The 24,613-nt window shown below is 37.4% G+C and overlaps 1 protein-coding gene across 2 annotated transcripts in view; it reads right to left on the bottom strand.

Annotated features, from left to right (window-relative positions):
* Positions 1 to 23,757, bottom strand: part of LOC126961196 (A disintegrin and metallopeptidase domain 3-like) — a 93,376-nt gene extending 69,619 nt beyond the window's left edge. For both annotated transcript variants that reach the window (XM_050801317.1, XM_050801318.1), the window contains exons 1-5: positions 23,508 to 23,757; positions 22,914 to 22,996; positions 14,300 to 14,355; positions 12,847 to 12,925; positions 97 to 173 (exon numbers count right to left, since the gene is read on the bottom strand). In XM_050801317.1, coding sequence (XP_050657274.1) covers positions 97 to 173; positions 12,847 to 12,925; positions 14,300 to 14,355; positions 22,914 to 22,996; positions 23,508 to 23,565 — 353 coding nt within the window. In that variant the 5' untranslated portion in view covers positions 23,566 to 23,757. The remainder of the gene's footprint in view (positions 1 to 96; positions 174 to 12,846; positions 12,926 to 14,299; positions 14,356 to 22,913; positions 22,997 to 23,507) is intronic.
* Between the last annotated feature and the right edge of the window lie 856 nt (positions 23,758 to 24,613).

Here is a 24,613-nt window from a genome sequence, read left to right as displayed (position 1 = left end):
TTATATTTCTCTGTGTTTATTCTGCCCTTCAGGAAGTTTCTGGAAATTAAAGGCTCACATAAAATCTCAATGTACATATCTGGAATATGCCATTACCTGAGTCCAGAACACGTGCGTAGTGTCACAGCTGATTTTGGAATGTCTGCAACATATCCTTGGTAAAAACAATGACCCTAAAAAGGAATACAGAAAGATATATTCATAAATGATTTGGAAACAAAGTCCTAGCTTTCATCTTTACTTCCTATATATTGTCAAGCATTCATATTTTACCATTATCATAATATTATTTATCAGGTATTGAATCTCCATATCAATCTACAATCTCTTTCTCTAAGTTCTTTTCTGCTATGTTATTAGCTCCTAAACATTTTCATAATTTCTATTCCCAATTGCTGACACTGGTAGGCCAAATTTACCCCTAGTAGCAGTTATCAGAGCCCAAGTGGACCAATCAATCCTACCCAAACACACATTTACAGCAATGTGCCTATTACACTCACACCATCAAGACTAACAAACTCAGGCAGGGAAATCCATACCCTGCTCCATGTCAAGCAACAGCAGCAGTCACCTGCACTTGCAGTGGTGCCAGCAGGATCTGAATCTATAAGCCCCTCACAAAGAGGTAGAAGGCAAACCAGGTCCCAACCTCTCTCCAGCAGTAGAGAGTAATCCAGACTCAATAGCTTCCGGCTGTGCACCCAGCAGGAGAAAACGATCCTCATGAGTTACTTCCCATTTCTCCCTACTATAAGTAGAAAAAGATCATTCAGATAGGAGCTATCTTCAACCAGGGTCACTGGCAGAGATAGAATCAAGCACACTGAAATCTAGTAGTGGAGAAAAGGCAGGATGAATGTTCTCCATCCTATGGATCTTTCCTTACCCACCTCAAACAGAAACACTACCTGGCCCACGGAAGTACGATTTATACCTCTAGCTTAACTGCTTAAGAGGCAGCAGAAGATCCAATGCAGCCAGAACAATGAAACACAATACAATAATATTGTAAAGAAAAACTGTTATTGGAACAGTGGACTCCAGTAAAACAAAGCTCAAACTGAATGACTGTCTTCTAAAATAGAATATTAAAAGAAGGTCAAGAGCCTTGACTAAATGTCAAGGATACAATCAAAATAATTCATTATAACAAAGACCAGGGATATCCCAACAAGAATGAGAAAAGAAAAACAACTGATGACATCGTTGAGATGAGTCATAGGATATTAAAAAATATTTGAAAGAAGTAATAAAAATTGCACTAATGAATAATGACAAATTCTCTTGAAATAAGTGAAATAACAGAAAATCTTAGGAAATAAATAGAAGCCAAAAAGGGAACAAATGAAAATATTAGAACTGAAATATATAATAAACAAACAAGTGAATCACTGCATAAGCTCTATAGTCTGGAGTACAGATGACAGTGGATAGGATCACCAGGGTTAAGGAGAATCCAATTGCATATACCTAACCTACAAAATAGAGGACAAGTGGCTGAAAAATGTATGATGTCTCAACAACTTGTAAAACAATAGCAGAAGATCTATAATTTATACTTTAAAAAGAAAAAAATGGGGTTTAAATAATATTTAAAATATTATTACTGAAATTTTGGTCAGCCAGATTGTGAAATAGGAATCCCAGGACACTTCTTCTCCCCACAAGCATACCAATTCAGCAACATTATATGGGAAAATTACGTTTGTGAGTAATCAGAAACTAATACAGAGACAGACACGCTGGGAGGATGCAAAACTAGACTCCCTAAAGCTGGTAGAGAGACTTGGGTCACTCTCTTCGCAGGAAACCCAAAGATATCCGCACCTAGATCTATTTTAATCAAACATTAAAAGATCAAAAACAAAGAAAATTTTGTAAACTACAAAAGAATAGCAACTTGTCGCATACAAAGGAAACTCCATAGGACTGTGAACAGACTGTTTTGTTTTGTTTTTTTTCAGGAGAAACCATGCTGGCCAGAGGAGAGTGGGATGAGACATTTTTTAAAAGTGCTGAAAGAAAAATTAAGCCAAAAAAAATGCTATACAAAGCATTACAGATTTCTTACAAAATCTATAAGAAACTCACTTGAGACTTAAGTACACATATAGGATGAAGGTAAAGAGATGGAAAAATGAATTCCATGCAAATGGTAAGCAAAAGGGGGCAGAGATTTGTATGCTTATATCAAAGAAAATAGATTTTAACACATAAACCATCATAAGAGAAAAAAATGACATTTTTTCAGGGTCAATATCTGAAGAAGATATATTACTTATAAATATGTACACACTCAATATTAGAACATATAAATAAATAAATCTGAAGGAAGAAAGAGACACCAATACTATAATAATAAGAGACTTAATGCCTTATTTTAAATAATGAATAGAACATCCAAAGAGAAGATTAATAAGAAAACAGAAGATTTGAATATTACTATAAATCAAATAGTTCTAAAAAACATGTAAGGAAATTCATTGAACAGCAGAAATACACTTTCTTCTGAAGTACACTTGGATCTTTTCCAGACAGATCACATATTAGGCTAAAAAACAAATCTAAAAATTTTAAAAAGATTGAAATCATAACAAGTGACTTTTCTGAACCCAATAGAAAGAAGCTAAACATAAATAGTATAAGGCAAACTAAAATATTAACATATATGTTGAAATTGGCACACTATTGAATAACTATTGACTGAAAGAATAACATCAAAACAGAAATTAGAAAATACCTTGAAATAAGTGAAAACATAAAAATAAAAGTAAACGAGGGGCGGAGCAAGATGGCCGAATAGGAACAGCTCCAGTCTCCAACTCCCAGCGCGAGAGACACAGAAGACCGGTGATTTCTGCATTTTCAACTGAGGTACTGGGTTCATCTCACTGGGGAGTGCCGGACGATCGGTGCTGGTCAGCTGCTGCAGCCCGACCAGCGAGAGCTGAAGCAGGGCGAGGCATTGCCTCACCTGGGAAGCGCAAGGGGGAAGGGAATCCCTTTTCCTAGCCAGGGGAACTGAGACACACAACACCTGGAAAATCGGGTAACTCCCACCCCAATACTGTGCTTTAAGCAAACAGGCACACCAGGAGATCATTTCCCACACCTGGCCGGAAGGGTCCCACACCCACGGAGCCTCCCTCATTGCTAGCACAGCAGTCTGTGATCTACCGGCAAGGCAGCAGCGAGGCTGGGGGAGGGGCCCCCGCCATTGCTGAGGCTTAAGTAGGTAAACAAAGCTGCTGGGAAGCTCGAACTGGGTGGAGCTCACAGCAGCTCAAGGAAACCTGCCTGTCTCTGTAGACTCCACCTCTGGGGACAGGGCAATAACAAACACAGCCGAAACCTCTGCAGACGCAAACGACTCTGTCTGACAGCTTTGAAGAGAGCAGTGGATCTCCCAACACGGAGGTTGAGATCTGAGAACAGACAGACTCCCTGCTCAAGTGGGTCCCTGACCCCTGAGTAGCCTAACTGGGAGACATCCCCCACTAGGGGCAGTCTGACACCCCACACCTCACAGGGTGGAGTACACCCCTGAGAGGAAGCTTCCAAAGCAAGAATCAGACAGGTACACTCGCTGTTCAGAAATATTCTATCTTCTGCAGCCTCTGCTGCTGATACCCAGGCAAACAGGGTCTGGAGTGGACCTCAAGCAATCTCCAACAGACCTACAGCTGAGGGTCCTGACTGTTAGAAGGAAAACTATCAAACAGGAAGGACACCTACACCAAAACCCCATCAGTACATCACCATCATCAAGACCAGAGACAGATAAAACCACAAAGATGGGGAAAAAGCAGGGCAGAAAAGCTGGAAATTCAAAAAATAAGAGTGCATCTCCCCCGGCAAAGGAGCGCAGCTCATCGCCAGCAACGGATCAAAGCTGGACAGAGAATGACTTTGACGAGATGAGAGAAGAAGGCTTCAGTCCATCAAATTTCTCAGAGCTAAAGGAGGAATTACGTACCCAGCGCAAAGAAACTAAAAATCTTGAAAAAAAAGTGGAAGAATTGATGGCTAGAGTAATTAATGCAGAGAAGGTCATAAACGAAATGAAAGAGATGAAAACCATGACACGAGAAATACGTGACAAATGCACAAGCTTCAGTAACCGACTCGATCAACTGGAAGAAAGAGTATCAGCGATTGAGGATCAAATGAATGAAATGAAGCGAGAAGAGAAACCAAAAGAACAAAGAAGAAAAAGAAATGAACAAAGCCTGCAAGAAGTATGGGATTATGTAGAAAGACCAAATCTACGTCTGATTGGGGTGCCTGAAACTGAGGGGGAAAATGGAACCAAGTTGGAAAACACTCTTCAGGATATCATCCAGGAGAACTTCCCCAACTTAGTAGGGCAGGCCAACATTCAAATCCAGGAAATAAAGAGAATGCCACAAAGATACTCCTCGAGAAGAGCAACTCCAAGACACATAATTGCCAGATTCACCAAAGTTGAAATGAAGGAAAAAATCTTAAGGGCAGCCAGAGAGAAAGGTCGGGTTACCCACAAAGGGAAGCCCATCAGACTAACAGCAGATCTCTCGGCAGAAACTCTCCAAGCCAGAAGACAGTGGGGGCCAATATTCAACATTCTTAAAGAAAAGAATTTTAAACCCAGAATTTCATATCCAGCCAAACTAAGTTTCATAAGTGAAGGAGAAATAAAATCCTTTACAGATAAGCAAATGCTTAGAGATTTTGTCACCAGTAGGCCTGCCTTACAAGAGACCCTGAAGGAAGCACTAAACATGGAAAGGAACAACCAGTACCAGCCATTGCAAAAACATGCCAAAATGTAAAGATCATCGAGGCTAGGAAGAAACTGCATCAACTAACGAGCAAAATAACCAGTTAACATCATAATGGCAGGATCAAGTTCACACATAACAATCTTAACCTTAAATGTAAATGGACTAAATGCTCCAATTAAAAGACACAGACTGGCAAACTGGATAAAGACTCAAGACCCATCAGTCTGCTGTATTCAGGAGACCCATCTCACACGCAGAGACATACATAGGCTCAAAATAAAGGGATGGAGGAAGATTTACCAAGCAAATGGAGAACAAAAAAAAGCGGGGGTTGCAATACTAGTCTCTGATAAAACAGACTTTAAACCATCAAAGATCAAAAGAGACAAAGAAGGCCATTACATGATGGTAAAGGGATCAATTCAACAGGAAGAGCTAACTATCCTAAATATATATGCACCCAATACAGGAGCACCCAGATTCATAAAGCAAGTCCTTAGAGACTTACAAAGAGACTTAGACTCCCATACAATAATAATGGGAGACTTCAACACTCCACTGTCAACATTAGACAGATCAACGAGACAGAAAGTTAACAAGGATATCCAGGAATTGAACTCATCTCTGCAGCAAGCAGACCTAATAGACATCTATAGAACTCTCCACCACAAATCAACAGAATACACATTCTTCTCAGCACCACATCGTACTTACTCCAAAATCGACCACGTAATTGGAAGTAAAGCACTCCTCAGCAAATGTACAAGAACAGAAATTATAACAAACTGTCTCTCAGACCACAGTGCAATCAAACTAGAACTCAGGACTAAGAAACTCAATCAAAACCGCTCAACTACATGGAAACTGAACAACGTGCTCCTGAATGACTACTGGGTACATAACGAAATGAAGGCAGAAATAAAGATGTTCTTTGAAACCAATGAGAACAAAGATAAAACATACCAGAATCTCTGGGACACATTTAAAGCAGTGTGTAGAGGGAAATTTATAGCACTAAATGCCCACAAGAGAAAGCAGGAAAGATCTAAAATTGACACTCTAACATCGCAATTAAAAGAACTAGAGAAGCAAGAGCAAACACATTCGAAAGCTAGCAGAAGGCAAGAAATAACTAAGATCAGAGCAGAACTGAAGGAGATAGAGACACAAAAAACTCTCCAAAAAATCAATGAATCCAGGAATTGGTTTTTTGAAAAGATCAACAAAATTGACAGACCACTAGCAAGACTAATAAAGAAGAAAAGAGAGAAGAATCAAATTGACGCAATTAAAAATGATAAAGGGGATATCACCACCGACCCCACAGAAATACAAACTAGCATCAGAGAATACTATAAACACCTCTACGCAAATAAACTAGAAAATCTAGAAGAAATGGATAATTTCCTGGACACTTACACTCTTCCAAGACTAAACCAGGAAGAAGTTGAATCCCTGAATAGACCAATAGTAGGCTCTGAAATTGAGGCAATAATTAATAGCCTACCAACCAAAAAAAGTCCAGGACCAGATGGATTCTCAGCTGAATTCTACCAGAGGTACAAGGAGGAGTTGGTACCATTCCTTCTGAAACTATTCCAATCAATAGAAAAAGAGGGAATTTTAAATTTATTTATTATTATTATACTTTAAGTTGTAGGGTACATGTGCATAACGTGCAGGTTTGTTACATATGTATACTTGTGCCATGTTGGTGTGCTGCACCCATCAAATCGTCATTTACATCAGGTATAACTCCCAATGCAATCCCTCCCCCCTCCCCCCTCCCCATGATAGGCCCCTGTGTGTGATGTTCCCCTTCCTGAGTCCAAATGATCTCAGGAATCCCTAACTCATTTTATGAGGCCCACATCATCCTGATACCAAAACCTGGCAGAGACACAACAAAAAAAGAGAATTTTAGACCAATATCCCTGATGAACATCGATGCAAAAATCCTCAGTAAAATACTGGCAAACCGGATTCAGCAACACATCAAAAAGCTTATCCACCATGATCAAGTGGGCTTCATCCCTGGGATGCAAGGCTGGTTCAACATTCGCAAATCAATAAACATAATCCAGCATATAAACAGAACCAAAGACAAGAACCACATGATTATCTCAATAGATGCAGAAAAGGCTTTTGACAAAATTCAACAGCCCTTCATGCTAAAAACGCTCAATAAATTCGGTATTGATGGAACGTACCTCAAAATAATAAGAGCTATTTATGACAAACCCACAGCCAATATCGTATTGAATGGGCAAAAACTGGAAAAATTCCCTTTGAAAACTGGCACAAGACAGGGATGCCCTCTCTCACCACTCCTATTCAACATAGTGCTGGAAGTTCTGGCTAGGGCAATTAGGCAAGAGAAAGAAATCAAGGGTATTCAGTTAGGAAAAGAAGAAGTCAAACTGTCCCTGTTTGCAGATGACATGATTGTATATTTAGAAAAACCCATTGTCTCAGCCCAAAATCTCCTTAAGCTGATAAGCAACTTCAGCAAAGTCTCAGGATACAAAATTATGTGCAAAAATCACAAGCATTCTTATACATCAGTAACAGACAAACAGAGAGCCAAATCAGGAATGAACTTCCATTCACAATTGCTTCAAAGAGAATAAAATACCTAGGAATCCAACTTACAAGGGATGTAAAGGACCTCTTCAAGGAGAACTACAAACCACTGCTCAGTGAAATCAAAGAGGACACAAACAAATGGAAGAACATACCATGCTCATGGATAGGAAGAATCAATATCGTGAAAATGGCCATACTGCCCAAGGTAATTTATAGATTCAATGCCATCCCCATCAAGCTACCAATGACTTTCTTCACAGAATTGGAAAAAACTGCTTTAAAGTTCATATGGAACCAAAAAAGAGCCCACATCTCCAAGACAATCCTAAGTCAAAAGGACAAAGCTAGAGGCATCACACTACCTGACTTCAAACTATACTACAAGGCTACAGTAACCAAAACAGCATGGTACTGGTACCAAAACAGAGATATAGACCAATGGAACAGAACAGAGTCCTCAGAAATAATACCACACATCTACAGCCATCTGATCTTTGACAAACCTGAGAGAAACAAGAAATGGGGAAAGGATTCCCTATTTAATAAATGGTGCTGGGAAAATTGGCTAGCCATAAGTAGAAAGCTGAAACTCGATCCTTTCCTTACTGCTTATACGAAAATTAATTCAAGATGGATTAGAGACTTAAATGTTAGACCTAATACCATAAAAATCCTAGAGGAAAACCTAGGCAGTACCATTCAGGACATAGGCTTGGGCAAAGACTTCATGTCTAAAACACCAAAAGCAACGGCAGCAAAAGCCAAAATTGAAATGGGATCTCATTAAACTAAAGAGCTTCTGCACAGCAAAAGAAACTACCATCAGAGTGAACAGGCAACCTACAGAATGGGAGAAAATTTTTGCAATCTACTCATCTGACAAAGGGCTAATATCCAGAACCTACAAAGAACTCAAACAAATTTACAAGAAAAAAACAACCCCATCAAAAAGTGGGCAAAGGATATGCACAGACAGTTCTCAAAAGAAGACATTCATACAGCCAACAGACACATGAAAAAATGCTCATCATCACTGGCCATCAGAGAAATGCAAATCAAAACCACAATGAGATACCATCTCACACCAGTTAGAATGGCGATCATTAAAAAGTCAGGAAACAACAGGTGCTGGAGAGGATGTGGAGAAATAGGAACACTTTTACACTGTTGGTGGGATTGTAAACTAGTTCAACCATTATGGAAAACAGTATGGCGATTCCTCAAGGATCTAGAACTAGATGTACCATACGACCCAGCCATCCCATTACGGGTGTATACCCAAAGGATTATAAATTATGCTGCTATAAAGACACATGCACACGTATGTTTATTGCAGCACTATTCACAATAGCAAAGACTTGGAATCAACCCAAATGTCCATCAGTGACAGACTGGATTAAGAAAACGTGGCACATATACACCATGGAATACTATGCAGCCATCAAAAAGGGTGAGTTTGTGTCCTTTGTAGGGACATGGATGCAGCTGGAAACCATCATTCTTAGCAAACTATCACAAGAACAGAAAAGCAAACACCGCATGTTCTCACTCATAGGTGGGAACTGAACAACGAGATCATTTGGACTCAGGAAGGGGAACATCACACACAGGGGCCTATCATGGGGAGGGGGGAGGGGGGAGGGATTGCATTGGGAGTTATACCTGATGTAAATGACGATTTGATGGGTGCAGCACACCAACATGGCACAAGTATACATATGTAACAAACCTGCACGTTATGCACATGTACCCTACAACTTAAAGTATAATAATAATAAATAAATTTAAAAAAAATAAAAAAAAAATAAAAGTAAACAAAAAATATTAAAACAAATGGATGCAGGAAAAGCAATACTATGAGAAAAGTTCATAGCAATATATGCCTACATTAAAAAAAGGCATATCTCAAATATGTTTATCTGAAGGATCTAGAAAAACACGATAAAACTAAGCCCCAAATTAGCAGAAAAAATTAAAAAAACAAAGATTAGAACAGAAATAAAAGAAAAATAGAAAACCAATATAGAAACAAAGAAGTTCGTGTTTCGAAAAGAAACAAAATTGACAACTAAACTTAGCTATGCTAAGAAAATAGAAAGGATGCGAATAAATAAAATCAGAAATAAAACAGAGACTTTATAACTAATCCCGCGGAAACAGAAAAAGATCATATAAGAGACTAGTATGAACAATTTTCTGTTAGCAAACTGGATAATCCAGAAGAAACTGATAAATATCTAGAAACATAGAAACTGCCAAGATTGAATCATAACGAAGTACAAAATTTAAAAGGACTCACAACTAGAATGATTAGATCAGTAATCAAAACCTACCAACAAACAAAAGAGCAGGATCAGAGAACTTTACTGTTGAACTCTACCAAACATTTAAAGAATAATTAATGCCACAACAACCATTCTTAAACTCTTGCAAAAAACTGAAAAAGGAAACACTTCCAAATTTACCCTACGAGGCCAGACATCAAAGCCACATAAATCATTACAGGAAAAGAAAACTACAAGCCAATATCCCTGATGCACATAGATGGAAAAAGTCTCAAAAACATCTGAATGCAACAGAATATTAAAAGTGTCCTACACTATGACCAGGTGGGATTTATCTCTGGAATGTAATAGTGGTTCAACATAAGACAATCAATTAATGTGATACACTATATTATATAATAAATAATACAATTTACAGGATGAAATTAATAGATGCAGAAAAAGCAAATCTCAGCTTCCTTTATAGGACCTTATACATACATTATTATGACCCTAATTCAAAAATCAAACAAAGTCAGTACAAAACAAAACTTGCAGATCAATATCTCTCATGAATACTGATGAGAGAAACCTCAAGATAATAAGTCATGTGTAAAAAGAATTATAATTAATCATGTCAGGACTTGGTTGTAATTTTTTAGGTATGCAAAACTATTTCAAGATTTAAAAATAAATCAATTTGATCCAGCATGCCCAAAGACCAAAAAAGAAAAGAAAAACTTGTAGTCCTATCAACTGATGTAGAAAAAGCATTTTCTGTAACTAAATAGCCATTAATGAACAAAAAGAACAAAATAAACTTTTAGCAGGCTAGAAATAGAGGAGAATTTTCTCAACTTCATACAGAGACTATAAGAAAACCTAAAGCTAAAATTATTTTTTCACAATGAAAGACTGAATATGTTTTCCATGAAATTGAGAATAATCGAAGAATGCCCTCGCTATGGTTATTCAGCATGGTTCTGGACATTTTAGCAAATTACAGTGAGGCAAGGCAAAGAAATGAAAAGCAGACTGACATATTGGTTGAAAATGAAGACAGAAAATTGTCTATATTTGTTAAAGACGTGTCTATGTAGGAAATCTCAAGGCATCTATTAAAAAGCCCTTTTAGAACTAATTTGTGAATTTAGCAAGATTCTAGAATAGTAGATGAAACCCAGAAAATGAATTGCATCACTAGAACAGTATACACGTGGAAACTAAAATTAAAACACAAGATCATTTACAATTGCTGCAATAAAATGAAATACTTAGGTATAAACCTAAAAAATGTATAGGATCTGAAAGCTGAAATAACAAAAACACTAGTGAAAGACATACGTAAATGACCAAATAAATTGAGAGACTTACTGTGTTTTTGAATTGGAAAACTTAACATAGTAAAGATGTCAGTTCTCCCCAAATTGATCTATGGATTTAACACAATTTCTATCATAGTCCTAGCAATTTTTTTTTTTTTTTTGCACATGGAGTAGCTTTATCTAAATCTTACATAAAAAAGCAAAATATCTAGAATAGAAGAGTTTAAAAAGTATAAGAAAGAATAATAAAGTGGGAAAAACCACTCTAGTTAACAACCCAGACATATATCCACACTAGATCCACGGATTTTTTTGACAAAGTAGTTAAAAGAGCAATTCAAAGCAGAAATATAGCCTTTTAAAAATATAGTGTTGTAACTATTATACATCTAGTCAAGACTGAATTTTGATCCAAATTCCACACCTTATACAACATTACCTCAACATAGATAAAGAATTAAATGTAAAGTATAAACTTAAAAAAACCCCAGAAAGTCTTCAGAAACTACTGTTACGTAGAATCCGTAGGTATGACATGAAAACAGCCAATCATAACAAGAAATTGTTGATAAATTAGCCCTCATCAAAAATAAAACTCTTTGATCAGTGGAGACCATTTGAAAAGTAAGACAAATCACAAACAGGGACAAAATATTTGCAAAGCACATGTTTGACAAAGGACATATTCAAAATATAGAAAACTTAAAAATCAACAGTAATCAGCAACTTTAAACTCCAAACTCTCAGATTTTTGCTTGGTTCCATGTCTGGATGCTATGGTTCAGACTATCTACAGTAGGGGGCAAACTTAAACATGAAATTCATCTCCTGTGCTTACATTCTCTCAGGTACAAAATTCCTAATTGGCCTATTGTCACATGGCTCAAAACAGGTGTCTCATGTATTTTTTTTTTTTTTTCTGACTTCGAATTGTAATTTGGTAGGGAGGGAAAATCCTTTACCAGTTACCATATTGTAGATTTCGTCATCTCTCAGTTCCAATTCAGCAATAGAGTGTGACCAGTCATTGCCTTTCATTTCCTCCCAGTCGCGTGAATAAATGTCTTACAGAGTAATAAATACCTTACAGGGTGTAATAAATATCTTACAGGGTAAAATGAGCTTTCTCACATAATTTCAAAACTTTCTTGACTCTTTAATGTCTTTCAGCCTGTAATCCCAGCACTTTAGGAGGCCAAGGTAGGCAGATTACTTGAACCCAGGAGCTTGAGACCAGCCTGGGCAACATAGTGAAATCCCGACTCTACTAAAAATACAAAAATTATCTGGGTGATGGTGTCGCGTACCTATAGTCCCAGCTACTCGGGAGGCTAAGGGAGGGGGATCACCTGAGCCTGGGAGGCACAGGATGCAGTGAGCCAAGATTGCACTGGGGTGACAGTGAGCCCTCGTCTCAAAAAACAAAAAAACAAAACCAAAAAGAAAAAAGTTTTTCTGATACAACTCGAATCCCGCGGTTTCACATTTGGACCTATTAAGGTTCGGTACACTACTTTATCGCATCCTCACTCTCATCAGTTCCCTGGGGTCTTTCTGTAAGGTAATGTCTACCATTTTCTCCACTGCCCAGGCCCTCTCATATATCGATTGAAACTTCTCAGTGTGTCTTCGCTTCTTCAGACACTTTTTCCCCCCCTAAAACTCCTACTAATACTTCCAGACATACTTTAAATGTCCTTTTTGGAGAAATGATTCCTAAGTTCCAGATTTTTAAAAACGTAGTTCTATTCAATATGCTTTCATAATAATTGCCACATTATATTTAATTTTGTAATCTGTTTTCTCAATAATTATATGGGCCATGAAGCATTCATTTCCTCCCCAACAATGGCACCTTAACCACATACAAAAATGCAAATTTACTTGGCAGAAACCAAAACTTACCTTTGAAAATGAAGAATCTACATACAATGTTCCTGATTCATTGTATAAATACACCAGGAAATGTGGGTGTAAAAATGACCTAATTCAATAAAAATGATGACACTTCATTGTAATTATATCATTGATTAAAAAATAACTTCCAGAATAATAAAATTAAACAAAATTTACTTTCAATACAAACATCTAAAAATGAAATGGACTTATCTCTATATTAACTTGCTGCTTTTTGATACCATATTGTGAATATAAGAAAGAATAATAACCAGTATAATCAGAAAAATGTGTGGATGCTTTAATGAATTTAAAATAATCAGCTAGGGCCAGGTGTAGGGGCTCACACCTGTTATACCAGCACTTTGGAAGGCCAAACCTGGAGGATTGCTTGAGCTAAGGAGTTCAAGACCAGCTGGGGCAACATATGGAGACCACTTATCTCTACTAAAAATAAAAATAAAAATGAATTGGTGGGTCATGGTGGTGTGTGCCTGTAATCTTAGCTACTTGGGAGGCCAAGGCGAGAGGATGGCTTGAGCTAAAGAAATCTAGGCTGCAGTGAGTTACGATTGCACCACTGCACTCCAGCCTGGGCAACTGAGTGAGACCCTGTCTCAAAAATAAAATAAAATGAAATAAAATAAAATAGGCCAGGTGCGGTGGCTCATGCCTGTAATCCCAGCACTTTAGGAGGCCGAGGCAGGCAGATCATGAGGTCTGGAAATCGAGAACATCCTGGTGAAATCCCGACTCTATTAAAAATACAAAAATTATCTGGGTGTGGTGGCGTGTGCCTGTAATCCCAGTTACTTGGGAGACTGAGGCAGGAGAATCGCTTAAACCCAGGAGGCAGAGGTTGCAGTGAGCCAAGATCATGCCACTGTGCTCCAGCCTGGTGACAGAACGAGACTCTGTCTCAAAATAAATAAATAAATAAAAATAAATAAATAAATAAATAAAATAACTGACACACAGATGTATGTACAGTAATAGGTAGGTCTGCCAGATTTCAAAAGAGATTTTCTTTCAGATTCAACTGTAATTTTATGGCTCATACACCTTAGTTAGTATTTGTTAACAAGTAACAATAGATTTTATATATTTACATTAGTTTTCATGATGTTACTTTAGATGATGTTAGTTTACATGATGTTTTCATGATGTTGGTAAAAACAACCCCAAAATTCTTAGTGTCATAAAACAGCAATGAGTGTCCTTCACAAGTTTACTAAAAATTCAGCTCCATCCTGCCTTCCTTCTGGAACCTAGGAAAAGGCAGAGTGCCTCCCTGAAACAGTCTCAAAATGACAACCTGAAATTGATGACTAAAATGAATCACAGAGAAGATATAAAATGTTAAATGAATCTAATATTCAGTCTCTTATTTAAGCTCAATTTAAGGTAGTGATTGTAAAAATTTGAGACACTAAAAATAATGAATAAAAAAGTGGTAACTTACTGTTTTTCAAGCAGGAAAGTATATGGTTTCCCCTCAATTTTGATGGAATAAGTGGCCTGTAGCAAAATATTCAGAGAGAAAGTAATTGGTAGAGATTCTAACTTCTCAAAAGTTAAACGTCACAGTTCCTTGAAACATATATTCATTCATACAAATGTAGATTATATCCTGCACGTATCAAAATTGGAACGTATAACAGAATTAATTGTAATTTAAATAAACACAAGGAGTCTAAATTTCAAAACTCAGATCATTAATCATTAGCATATATTATTATGAGATTTGAATTTAAAATGGGGATAATGTTTAGAAATGCTGAGAAACAGTTGAAGAAACTTGAATTTTGTTATCTTTGTTCCATTTTGCAGCTCTCAGCACAAATAAATTGAAAATGAAATAATGCAGCACAGGTTCCCAGTTAAGAATAAAAGACTTACTGCTCAGCTGCCAGAGGTACTACCCACAGGCAGTCCTCATCTCCCTACCCCCTTTGGCTCTTGCCTTAGCTCAAGAGAGTCATCTTACACAAAGTCACGCTTTCTGGGACAGCCCACATCTCATTAGAAGCTCCTCCATTTAATGGAGGTTTCTGGTTCAGATAGATTTAGTATGGTGTTCCAAACAGATTAAATATGGTGATATCTTCATGATAAATTGTTATTTGTATCAATAATAAAAATTCCTTTCGTTTCCACAACCTTTTAAGGCAATTTTATTTTTTCAACTTTATTGAGCTACGACTGAAAAACAAGTTTTGTATTTATTTAAAGTGTGTAAAAGATGTATATGATGTTTTAATATACATATACATTGTGAAATGATTAAAACAATCGAATTACTATATCCATCACCTCACATAGTTACCATTTTATCATATGTGGTGAGAACATTTGAGGTCTATTCTTAGCAAATTTTAAGTAAACTAAACATTATTATTAACTATAGGGACCATGATGTGCATTAGATCTTCTGAATTTATTAATCTTATAACTGAAAGTTATAACATTATATAAGATTATATAAGAAATTAATAAATTTTTTTTTTTTTTTTTTTTTTTTTTTTTTTTTGAGACGGAGTCTCGCTCTGTCGCCCAGGCTGGAGTGCAGTGGCCGGATCTCAGCTCACTGCAAGCTCCGCCTCCCGGGTTTACGCCATTCTCCTGCCTCAGCCTCCCGAGTAGCTGGGACCACAGGCGCCGCCACCTCGCCCGGCTAATTTTTTGTGTTTTTAGTAGAGACGGGGTTTCGCCGTGTTAGCCAGGATGGTCTCGATCTCCTGACCTTGTGATCCGCCCGTCTCGGCCTCCCAAAGTGCTGGGATTACAGGCTTGAGCCACCGCGCCCGGCCGAAATTAATAAATTTTTAACATATTTGACCAATGTCTTCTCTTTTCACCCTTGCCTCCAACCTCTGGTGCTACCGTCTAATTTCTGTTACTATGTGTTTGACTTTATTTTTAAGATACTATGTATAAGTGAGATAATGCAGCATTTGTCTTTGTGTGTCTGGCTTATTTCACTTAGCATAATGTCCTCCAAGTACAACCAGGTCGTTACAAATGATGGATGGCAGGATTTCCTTCTTTTTAAAAACTGAATACTTTCCATTGTTTGTCTATTTATTGATCAATTGATCGATCATCTATCAATCTACATTTTCTTTACCCATATACCCAGAGATGAATGCCATACTATTTTGATTATGATAGATACATAATATAATTTACTTTTAGTATATTGTATATATTTAAAGTATACAACATAAGTTTTTGATAGTCTTATCTTGATTTAGAAATAGATAAGTGATTCTGGCAGTCAAGCAAATTAAAATATATAGCATTCCAATATAGTTACTTTCTTTTATATTTTCCTTGTTGTTGTTTTGGTGGTAAGAGTACCTAAAATCTACTTTATTGACAAATTACTGGTATAAAACATCTTATTGTTAACTACAGTTCTTTTGTACATTAGATTTCTTAGATGTTTCATCCTATGTAACTACGACTCTGTACCTTTTTACCTACATTTTCACATTTGCCCCTGCACCCTCCTCCTCACACAGAGTCCCTGGTAACCATTGTTTTCTCCACAATTCTATGTATGAAAATTTTTGAAATTCCACATATAGGTAAGATCAGGCAGAATTTTTCATTCTGTGTCTAGCTTATGCCACGTAGCATAATGTCCTTTCCCTTATTTCATGTCATCACAATGGTAGAATCTACTTCTTTTTAAAGACAGAATAATATTCTATTTCATATATAAATACATACATACCACAATTTCTCTATCCGTTCATCTGTATATGGACATTTTGGTTACTTTCATATCTTGACTGTTGGGAATAATGCTGCAATGAACATGAGAGTGCAAATATCTTTATGAGGTAGTGATTTCATTGTAATATAATTGGAAATGAAGAAATGTGATGGTGCATCAGGGTTTTTGCTCAGAATTGTTTTAACTATTTTGAGTCTTTTGTGGTTCCATGAGAATTTTAGATTTGTTTTTTTTCTGTTTTGGTGAAAAATGCCATCAGAATGTTCATGGGCATTGCATCATTGCATTGAATCTGGAGGCTGCTTTGGGTAATATGCACATTTTAACAATATTAATTCTTCTAATCCATGAGTAAGGGATATCTTTCCATTTGTTTCTGTCTTCTTCAATTTTTCTTATCAATTTATAGCTTGTAGTTTTCAATGTACAGATCTCTCACCACCATAGGTAAATATATTGCTAAATATTTTATTCTTTTTGATGCTACTATAAGTAATTTTTTTAAAAAATTTATTCCTCAGCTAGTTTACTATCAGTGTGTGGAAACACAGCTGATCGGTTTTATGTTGGTTTTTGCATACTGCAACTTGACTGAATTCATGTCTTTGTTCTAACCTTTTCTTCATATAGAATGTTTAGGATTTTCTATGTATAAGATCATGTCTTCTGATAATAGACAATTTGACTTGGAGGCATTTTATTTTCTCTTCTTGAATAATCCTTCTGGTGCAACTTCCACCTATGGTGAAGTCCAAAGATAATGTTAGTCTTATCTTGCAAAGAGGCAAGTTTCTCTCATCTAATTGTCAAGGAAGGGCTATCCAAGAAAAGAAGGTCAGAAGGACTTCCTGACCAAGAGGCTTTATGTCAGGGCCTGCATGGGCACTTCCTCTCTCTTGGCAAAGACTGTGGTCTCTCACAGGACACTTGAGGTGACTTAGGTCTTCCCTGCTTAAGACCAGTGGCCGCCATCTAAGTCCTATCTGTGTTTGGAGAAGGCAGTACTCCATTTGGCTGTAGTTGGCAACTCAAGCTTGGCTTGGGATTTTCCAAGTGTCCCCATCCTTTGGTCTCTTCATTGGAAGCACCACATCTCCTGTCACTTGCACACTCTGCCACTGATGGCATACAACAATTTAGTTTTCCTGTGCTTGTTTCCTGAGAGCAAGGCAGCAGCAGGTCTCAGATTTCTTTGAATAAATGTGAGGTGTTATGTAAGAAATGCAGCCACATATACACCGATTTTATTTTATTTATTTACTTTTTTGAGACAAACTCTCACTCTTTTGCCCAGGCTGGAGTGCAAGGGTGCTACCTCGCCTCACTGCAACCTCCGCTTCTGGGGTTCAAGCGATTTTCCTGCCTCAGCCTCCCTAGTAGCTGACACTACAGGTGCTTGCCACCACGCCCAGCGAATTTTTTTTTTTTTTTTAAGTAGAGATGGGGTTTCATCATGTTGGCCAGGCTGGTCTCAAACTCCTGACCTCAAGTTATTTGCCCGCTTTGGTCTCCCAAATTGCTGGGATTACAGGCATGGCCACTGTGCCCAACCTGATCTCTTTATCATTTCCAGGCTGTTCTCCCCTCACCTTCCCTTTCTTCCTTCAGAATATGCTCACAAAGGCCCCCTAAGCAGTGGGTACTGGAGATAGCAGAGAGAACAAGGCTCAGCCCTGCTGGGTGCAGTGTGGGTGGCAGACAAGGATATTGAAGATTACAATAACCCAGTCTCCTGGTGGAAATGCACAGGGGACTACGGGAATGCACAAACAGGTGGCCTAGCCCAGCCGTGAGAGGGACTTGCAAGGGGGGCTTCCTGGGTCCCTGGGTGAGGATGTGAATTCTGGCTTCCACTGGGCCTACACTGAGTGCCCCTGGCCAGCAGGGGTCAAAAGACCTACAGGAAGAAGCTGAGACACAAAATACAATTTTAAAGACTTAACTTGAATTGAAGTGAGGACTGCTGTTGGGGATGCACTTCCAAGTGGTCTTTGGGAGTGGTCCGCTTGGCCTTTGTTACAAGCAGGTAATTTTTTTTTTTTTTTTTTAAGATGGAGTTCAATGTTTAACAGTAGTGGTGAGACTGGGCACCAGTGTAGTTTTCATGATATTAGAGGAAAAGATTTCATCTTTTCCATATTGAGTATGATGTCAGATGTAGGCCTGTCATTTATGGCCTTTATTATTTTGTAGTAAATTCTTTCTATACCCAATTAGTTGAGAATTTTTATCATAAAAGAATGCTGGATTTTGTCCAAAGCCTTTACTTTATCTATTGAGATGATGATATGTTTGTTATCCTTTATTCTCTTAATGTGGCATACACATGTACTCATTTGCATATGTTTAACAATCCTTGAATCCCAGGAATAAATCCCAGTTGATCATGATATACAGTCCTTTTATTGTGCTGTTGAATTTGGTAATATTTTATTGAGGATACTTTCATCTTTGTCCAGGGATATTGGCTCATGTTTTTATCTTGGAGTATCTCAGTCCAACTTTGGTATTAGAGTAATATTGTAATACTGGCTTCATGAAATAAGTTTGGAAGTGCTCCTTCCTCTTCCACTTTTTGGAAAACTCTGAGAATAATTGTTATTTACTCTTTTTTTTATAAAAAAAATGTTTGGTAGAAATCACCAGTTAAGTCATCTGGTCTTGGACTTTTCTTTATAGGAGATTTTTGATTGTTGATTCAGTCTTACTTGTTATAGATCTCCTCAGATTTTCTATTTTTCATTATTCAGTCTTCATAGATTGTTTCTAGGATGCTGTCCATTTCTTCCAGGTTATGCAGTTGGTCGGCATAAAATTGTTCATAGCATGATGCTTTTACTTGGTGATGTCAATTGTAATGTCTCCTCCTTTATTTCTGGTATTGCATATTTGAGTCCTCTGCTTTTCCTAATATTGTTAAAGGTTTATTAATTTTATTTATATTTTTAAAAATATAACTCTTAGTTTTGTCCCTCTATCTATGGTTATTCTACTCTCTTCTTTTTCACCCTTTGTTTTCTTCTTTGACCAATTGGTTGTTTAAGAAGGTGCTGTTTAATTTCCACTTATTTAGGAGTTTTCTATTTTTCCCTGTTTCTATTTGATGGAACGTTCTATAGAGGTCTTTTAGGTCCATTTGGTCTAAAGTGCAGTTTAAGTCTAAATGTTTCTCATTAATTTTCTGCTGTATAAATCTATCCATGGTTGAAATTGGGGTATTGAAGTCCTTTGTCAATATTATTTCTCATTTCAGTTCTGTTTAAATTTGCTTTATACATTTAGGGGGCTCTGTGTTGGGTGCATATACACTTTAAATTGTTGTATCTTCTTGATTAACTGGCCCCTTTATGATTACAGTATGACTTTTTTGCCTTTTGCTACAGTTTTTGACTTAAAGTCTATTTTTGTCTCATAAAAGCACAGAGACTCCTTTCCTCTTTGGATTTTGATTTCCATGCAATATCTTTTCCTTTCCCTTCACTTTCAGCCCCTGCATGTTCTTAAAGCTGAAATGTGTCTCTCTCAGGCAGCATATCTTTGGATACTTTTAACCCATTCAGCCACTCTATGTCTTTTGATTGGAGAGTTTATAGTCCGTTTAAATTTAGAGTAATTATTGACATGAAGACTTACTATTGCCATTTTGATAATTGTTTTCTGGCTGCTTTATATGTTGTTTTGTGCATTTTTCTTCTCTTCCTGTGTTCCTCTGTGATTTGATGTTATCCTGCAGTGGTATCTATTGATTATTTTCTCTTTAATTTTTGTGTATTTACTACAGATTTTTGTTTCATGGTTTACCACGAGGCTTACATAAACATATAGTTATATCAGGTTATTTTAAGATACTAGAAATTTAACTTCAATCACATACAAAAACTATGCATTATTACTTCTACACATATGCATAATTTTATGTTATCTATGTCAAATTTTCCATCTTTTTATGTTTTGTATCCATTAACTATGGTAGTGATAGTTATTTTAACACTTTTGACTTTTAACCTTTACGTTAGAGTTATAAGTGATTCATACACCACTATTACAGTATTATAGCATTCTGAAATTGACTTATATTTACCTTTGCCTGTGGGTATTACACTTTCATATGTGCTCCTGTTATAATTTAGCCTCCTTTCGTTTTAGCTTAAATAACTCCTTTTAGCATTTATTAGGCAAGCCTGGTGGTAATAAACTTCCTCAGCCTTTGTTTGTACAGGATATTTTTTATCCTTCATTTCTGAATGACAGGGTTGTCAGGTAAAATATTGGCTATTTATATATTTTTAGTTATATTCCTATGCAATTTTCAAGTGTATATCAAATTTATGTATGTAATTTATTTACTCTTGCCCATTATGCATTGTGTAATATCCATTATCACTTATTTCTTCTTCACCCTGTGAAATATATAGAAGTACGTCTACAAATTGCTAAATGCATTTTTGAGTTTCTTGTTAAGTTTTATCCTAATTGATTGTTACCATATAATTAGTTTTATGCTACCAGTATTTGATTTTTAATTTTCTTTCTTTACTATCATCAATTTTGTTGACCGTCCTATATATTCTTCAGAAGAATGTACATTACTTACAGTGGCATAGAGCTAAATTACAGCTGGATTGGAAAAGCTCTATCTTTAGATCTGGGAATCCCTACACATCTGGATATTTCAGATTCTTGTCCAAAACAAAGGCAGTGATATTTATAATGGGCTTTCATGGCTCAAAACGTCCCTGGCCAAGGGAGCCTCCTCAGTGTTTGCCTAATTATTTTGACAAGCCCTGCTTGACTATTTAAAGAGTCACTGAAAGATTTCAGCTGAGATCTCTGAAAGCCAACATTTCTCCTGTAGTTCTTTTGTTGGTAGACTCAGTATGCTTCAGGAACACAGAGACTGTGTTTCTAAACAGGGAGCTCACAGTGAATGTTTCTTGGATTCTTGTGTGATAAACTGTAGAGTCTAGTGAGTCCTAAAACATATCAGAACTGGAGAAAACAATACATTCACTTCACTGGGTTCATGTTCTATATATGTCCATTGGATAAAAATATTTTTGTTGTTCAAATTTTCTTTACCTTTATGAATTTTCTTATGATTTGTCAACCAACATTTGAGGAAAACATTTTAAGATCTCACTATGGAAATGGCTTTCACAGTTTCTTCCTCTAGAGCTATGAATTTTCACTCTATAGGTGCTGAATGCATTTTATTAAATTTATACAACTTCAGAATTGTTAAATGTTCCTAGTGAGCTGAATATTTCATCACTAAAACATAATGTTTATCTCTCACAGTGGTGTGTACATGTGTGTGTTTGTGTGAGTTAGTGGAGATGAGAAAATTGAACAAAGCCTGGTGACAGTTCAAAAATATATGTATCATTATTGTTTGTTAATAACAGTCAAATGTAAAGTAACTTTTCTGGAAGATATTTTTCAATGTTTACATGTGTTTCTAAATATTCATTTAGTACAAATTTATTATTTTTAGAGACTGGTGTGGACATTCATTTTATTCAGCATTCTCTGTATTACCTCAATTTAATTTTACAACATACCTACTTTCCTACTCTAATCAGATGAAAGATGACATTACTTTCATTTTTACAAAGGATTTATATACACATGTATAGGCATGAAGATAGTCTTTATATATTATCATGTTAAAAACATATTGCTTGGTAAATATTAGTATGACCTCAACTATATAATAACACAGATTTAAATGTACATATTTTCTAAAAGAACCCAGTAGACTGAATATGGTTCCTTTGTGTCATAGGAATCTGGGGATTCTTTTTCTGAATCTCTATTTTAAAACAGTTATCTTTTTTTTTTTTTTTTTTTTTTTTGAGGCGGAGTCTCGCTCTGTCGCCCAGGCTGGAGTGCAGTGTCGCGATCTCGGCTCACTGCAAGCTCCGCCTCCCGGGTTCCCGCCATTCTCCTGCCTCAGCCTCCCTTGTAGCTGGGACTACAGGCGCCGCCACCACGCCTGGCTAGTTTTTTGTATTTTTAGTACAGACGGGGTTTCACTGTCTTAGCCAGGATGGTCTCGATCTCCTGACCTCGTGATCCGCCCGTCTCGGCCTCCCAAAGTGCTGGGATTACAGGCTTGAGCCACCGCGCCCGGCCTAAAACAGTTATCTAACATTCATATATTACTTGAGAAATGAAAAAATATCAAACTCCTGCTGTCATTCAGACCAAAAGACTCCTTAGCACGGTAAATTAGAACACAAAATTTCACAAAGGGATATGTATGAATTCATTGGGGCCATGTAGTCCAGAAAAAACAAAACACCATAATTTTAAAAGGTGATCTCTTAATTACATGCGTTTCTGAAACATCGCCATCATTGGTGTTTGTCTGGATCTTCCGTGGTACTGTAATTTGCAGAACTGGTGTTTCAGAATCTGCATGAGGAAAAGCATATGTGAACATTCCCAGTGTATTCATGTCACAGCGTCCTTTCTCATCACTCTTTATACTTCCATCGCATACACGCACACGCACACGCACGCACACGCACATGCACGCACACGCGCGCACACACACACACACGCGCGCGCGCACACACACACACACGCACGCACGCACACACACACACACACACGCACGCACACACACACACACACGCACGCACACACACACACACACTGTCCAGTTCCAGGAAACGGCTCCTCCAGGTATGGGAGGTTTATCCTAGCTCTGCCCAAGGACACTTCAGGGCTTGGTGACCTCAGCCCTGCGTGGTAGAAGTGTGGGCTACAGGTCCCATCCGGCATCCCCGCTTCCCGCTGCAGCCTGTGGTCCACACTTGTGAGCGGTTCTGAGGCCCCCTCCCCAGCCTGGCCTGCGCTTCTCTGCCCTGCGAAAGGCGAAAGGGGAAAGGCGGCGTCCTCTCCTGCAGGGCTCTTTACTTACGCGGGCCCGCGGAGGTCAGCCGGCCCAGGCCTGAGAGGATCAGCAAGAGAGACAGCATTGCCTAGCCAGCGGCCCAGCCACAGGACGGCCGTTGCCCTTGGAACGGCTGCAGCTCGAGGCCAGGGTGGTGGAGGCCGAGCGGAGCGGAAGGGCCGTGGGGTCTGCGAGTGCTGCGGGACCCAGCTCCGTGGATCCCGAGGCGGGTGGATCCTACAGCCCCGCGCTCCCGCCCACAGTGGGCTGCATCGGAGGAGGCACGTGGGAGCCGGCATTTCTGGGCACGTGGGCTCTTTTTTTTTTCTAAAAAGTTGACATTTACAATGCATTCAGGGGTAATATAGGGTTATAAAGCACATTTGTACTCTAGACCTTTTGCTGATGAAGTCTTGGCAAGATGACTGTTCCACATCATAGCCTTCTGGGAAGACGGTTGAATTATTGTAGTGAAGGAAAACAGGAAAAAAAAAAAAAAAAAAGGAATCACAGTATGTTTAGCAGCAGCCAATTGCCAATTTTAGTAATATCTAGTTCTAGTTTTCTTCTCTTAAGACTCAGGTGAAAACACAAACACATACTGAAAACTAAAAAATCAGTTTCTTAGAAAACTGTCTAAGGAGTTTAAATAAAATGCGAAATATGAATATATGGATGTATTTTATTATTTTAGTACGATTTATAAGTATCAGGCAAAAAAAATCACACCTATAAAATTACTTCATAAAAACAATCAAAATCCATTTATTTATTGACTTTTCCACACTTTTGTTTCTTAGAAAAGCTTTATGGCTTAGGGAGACTAAATGAAAAGCCAGACATATTTTACCCCATCAATATGGAGTTCACACAAGGAATGATAATATAGTTAAGTGGAAATAATTTTATTTTATCTCTTACTACATAGGTAGGTGGTTTGCCTAATTTCAGGTTTTTTTTTTTTTTTTTTTTTACAATTTATTATTTATTGTAACATTTGTATTGTAGTAAAATACACAGTATAAAAATTACTATCTTAATGCTTTTTAAGCCTACTTTTCAGTGGAATTAAATACATCCATATTGCTGGGCAGCCATCACTATCATTCATATCCAAAACTTTGGATTTCGCC

Source organism: Macaca thibetana, chromosome 8, assembly GCF_024542745.1.
Source record: "Macaca thibetana thibetana isolate TM-01 chromosome 8, ASM2454274v1, whole genome shotgun sequence".
In the NCBI taxonomy this organism is placed as follows: domain Eukaryota; kingdom Metazoa; phylum Chordata; class Mammalia; order Primates; family Cercopithecidae; genus Macaca; species Macaca thibetana.
The sequence above is the reverse complement of the archived record's forward strand: the minus strand, read 5'-3'. Positions and strand labels throughout refer to the sequence as shown.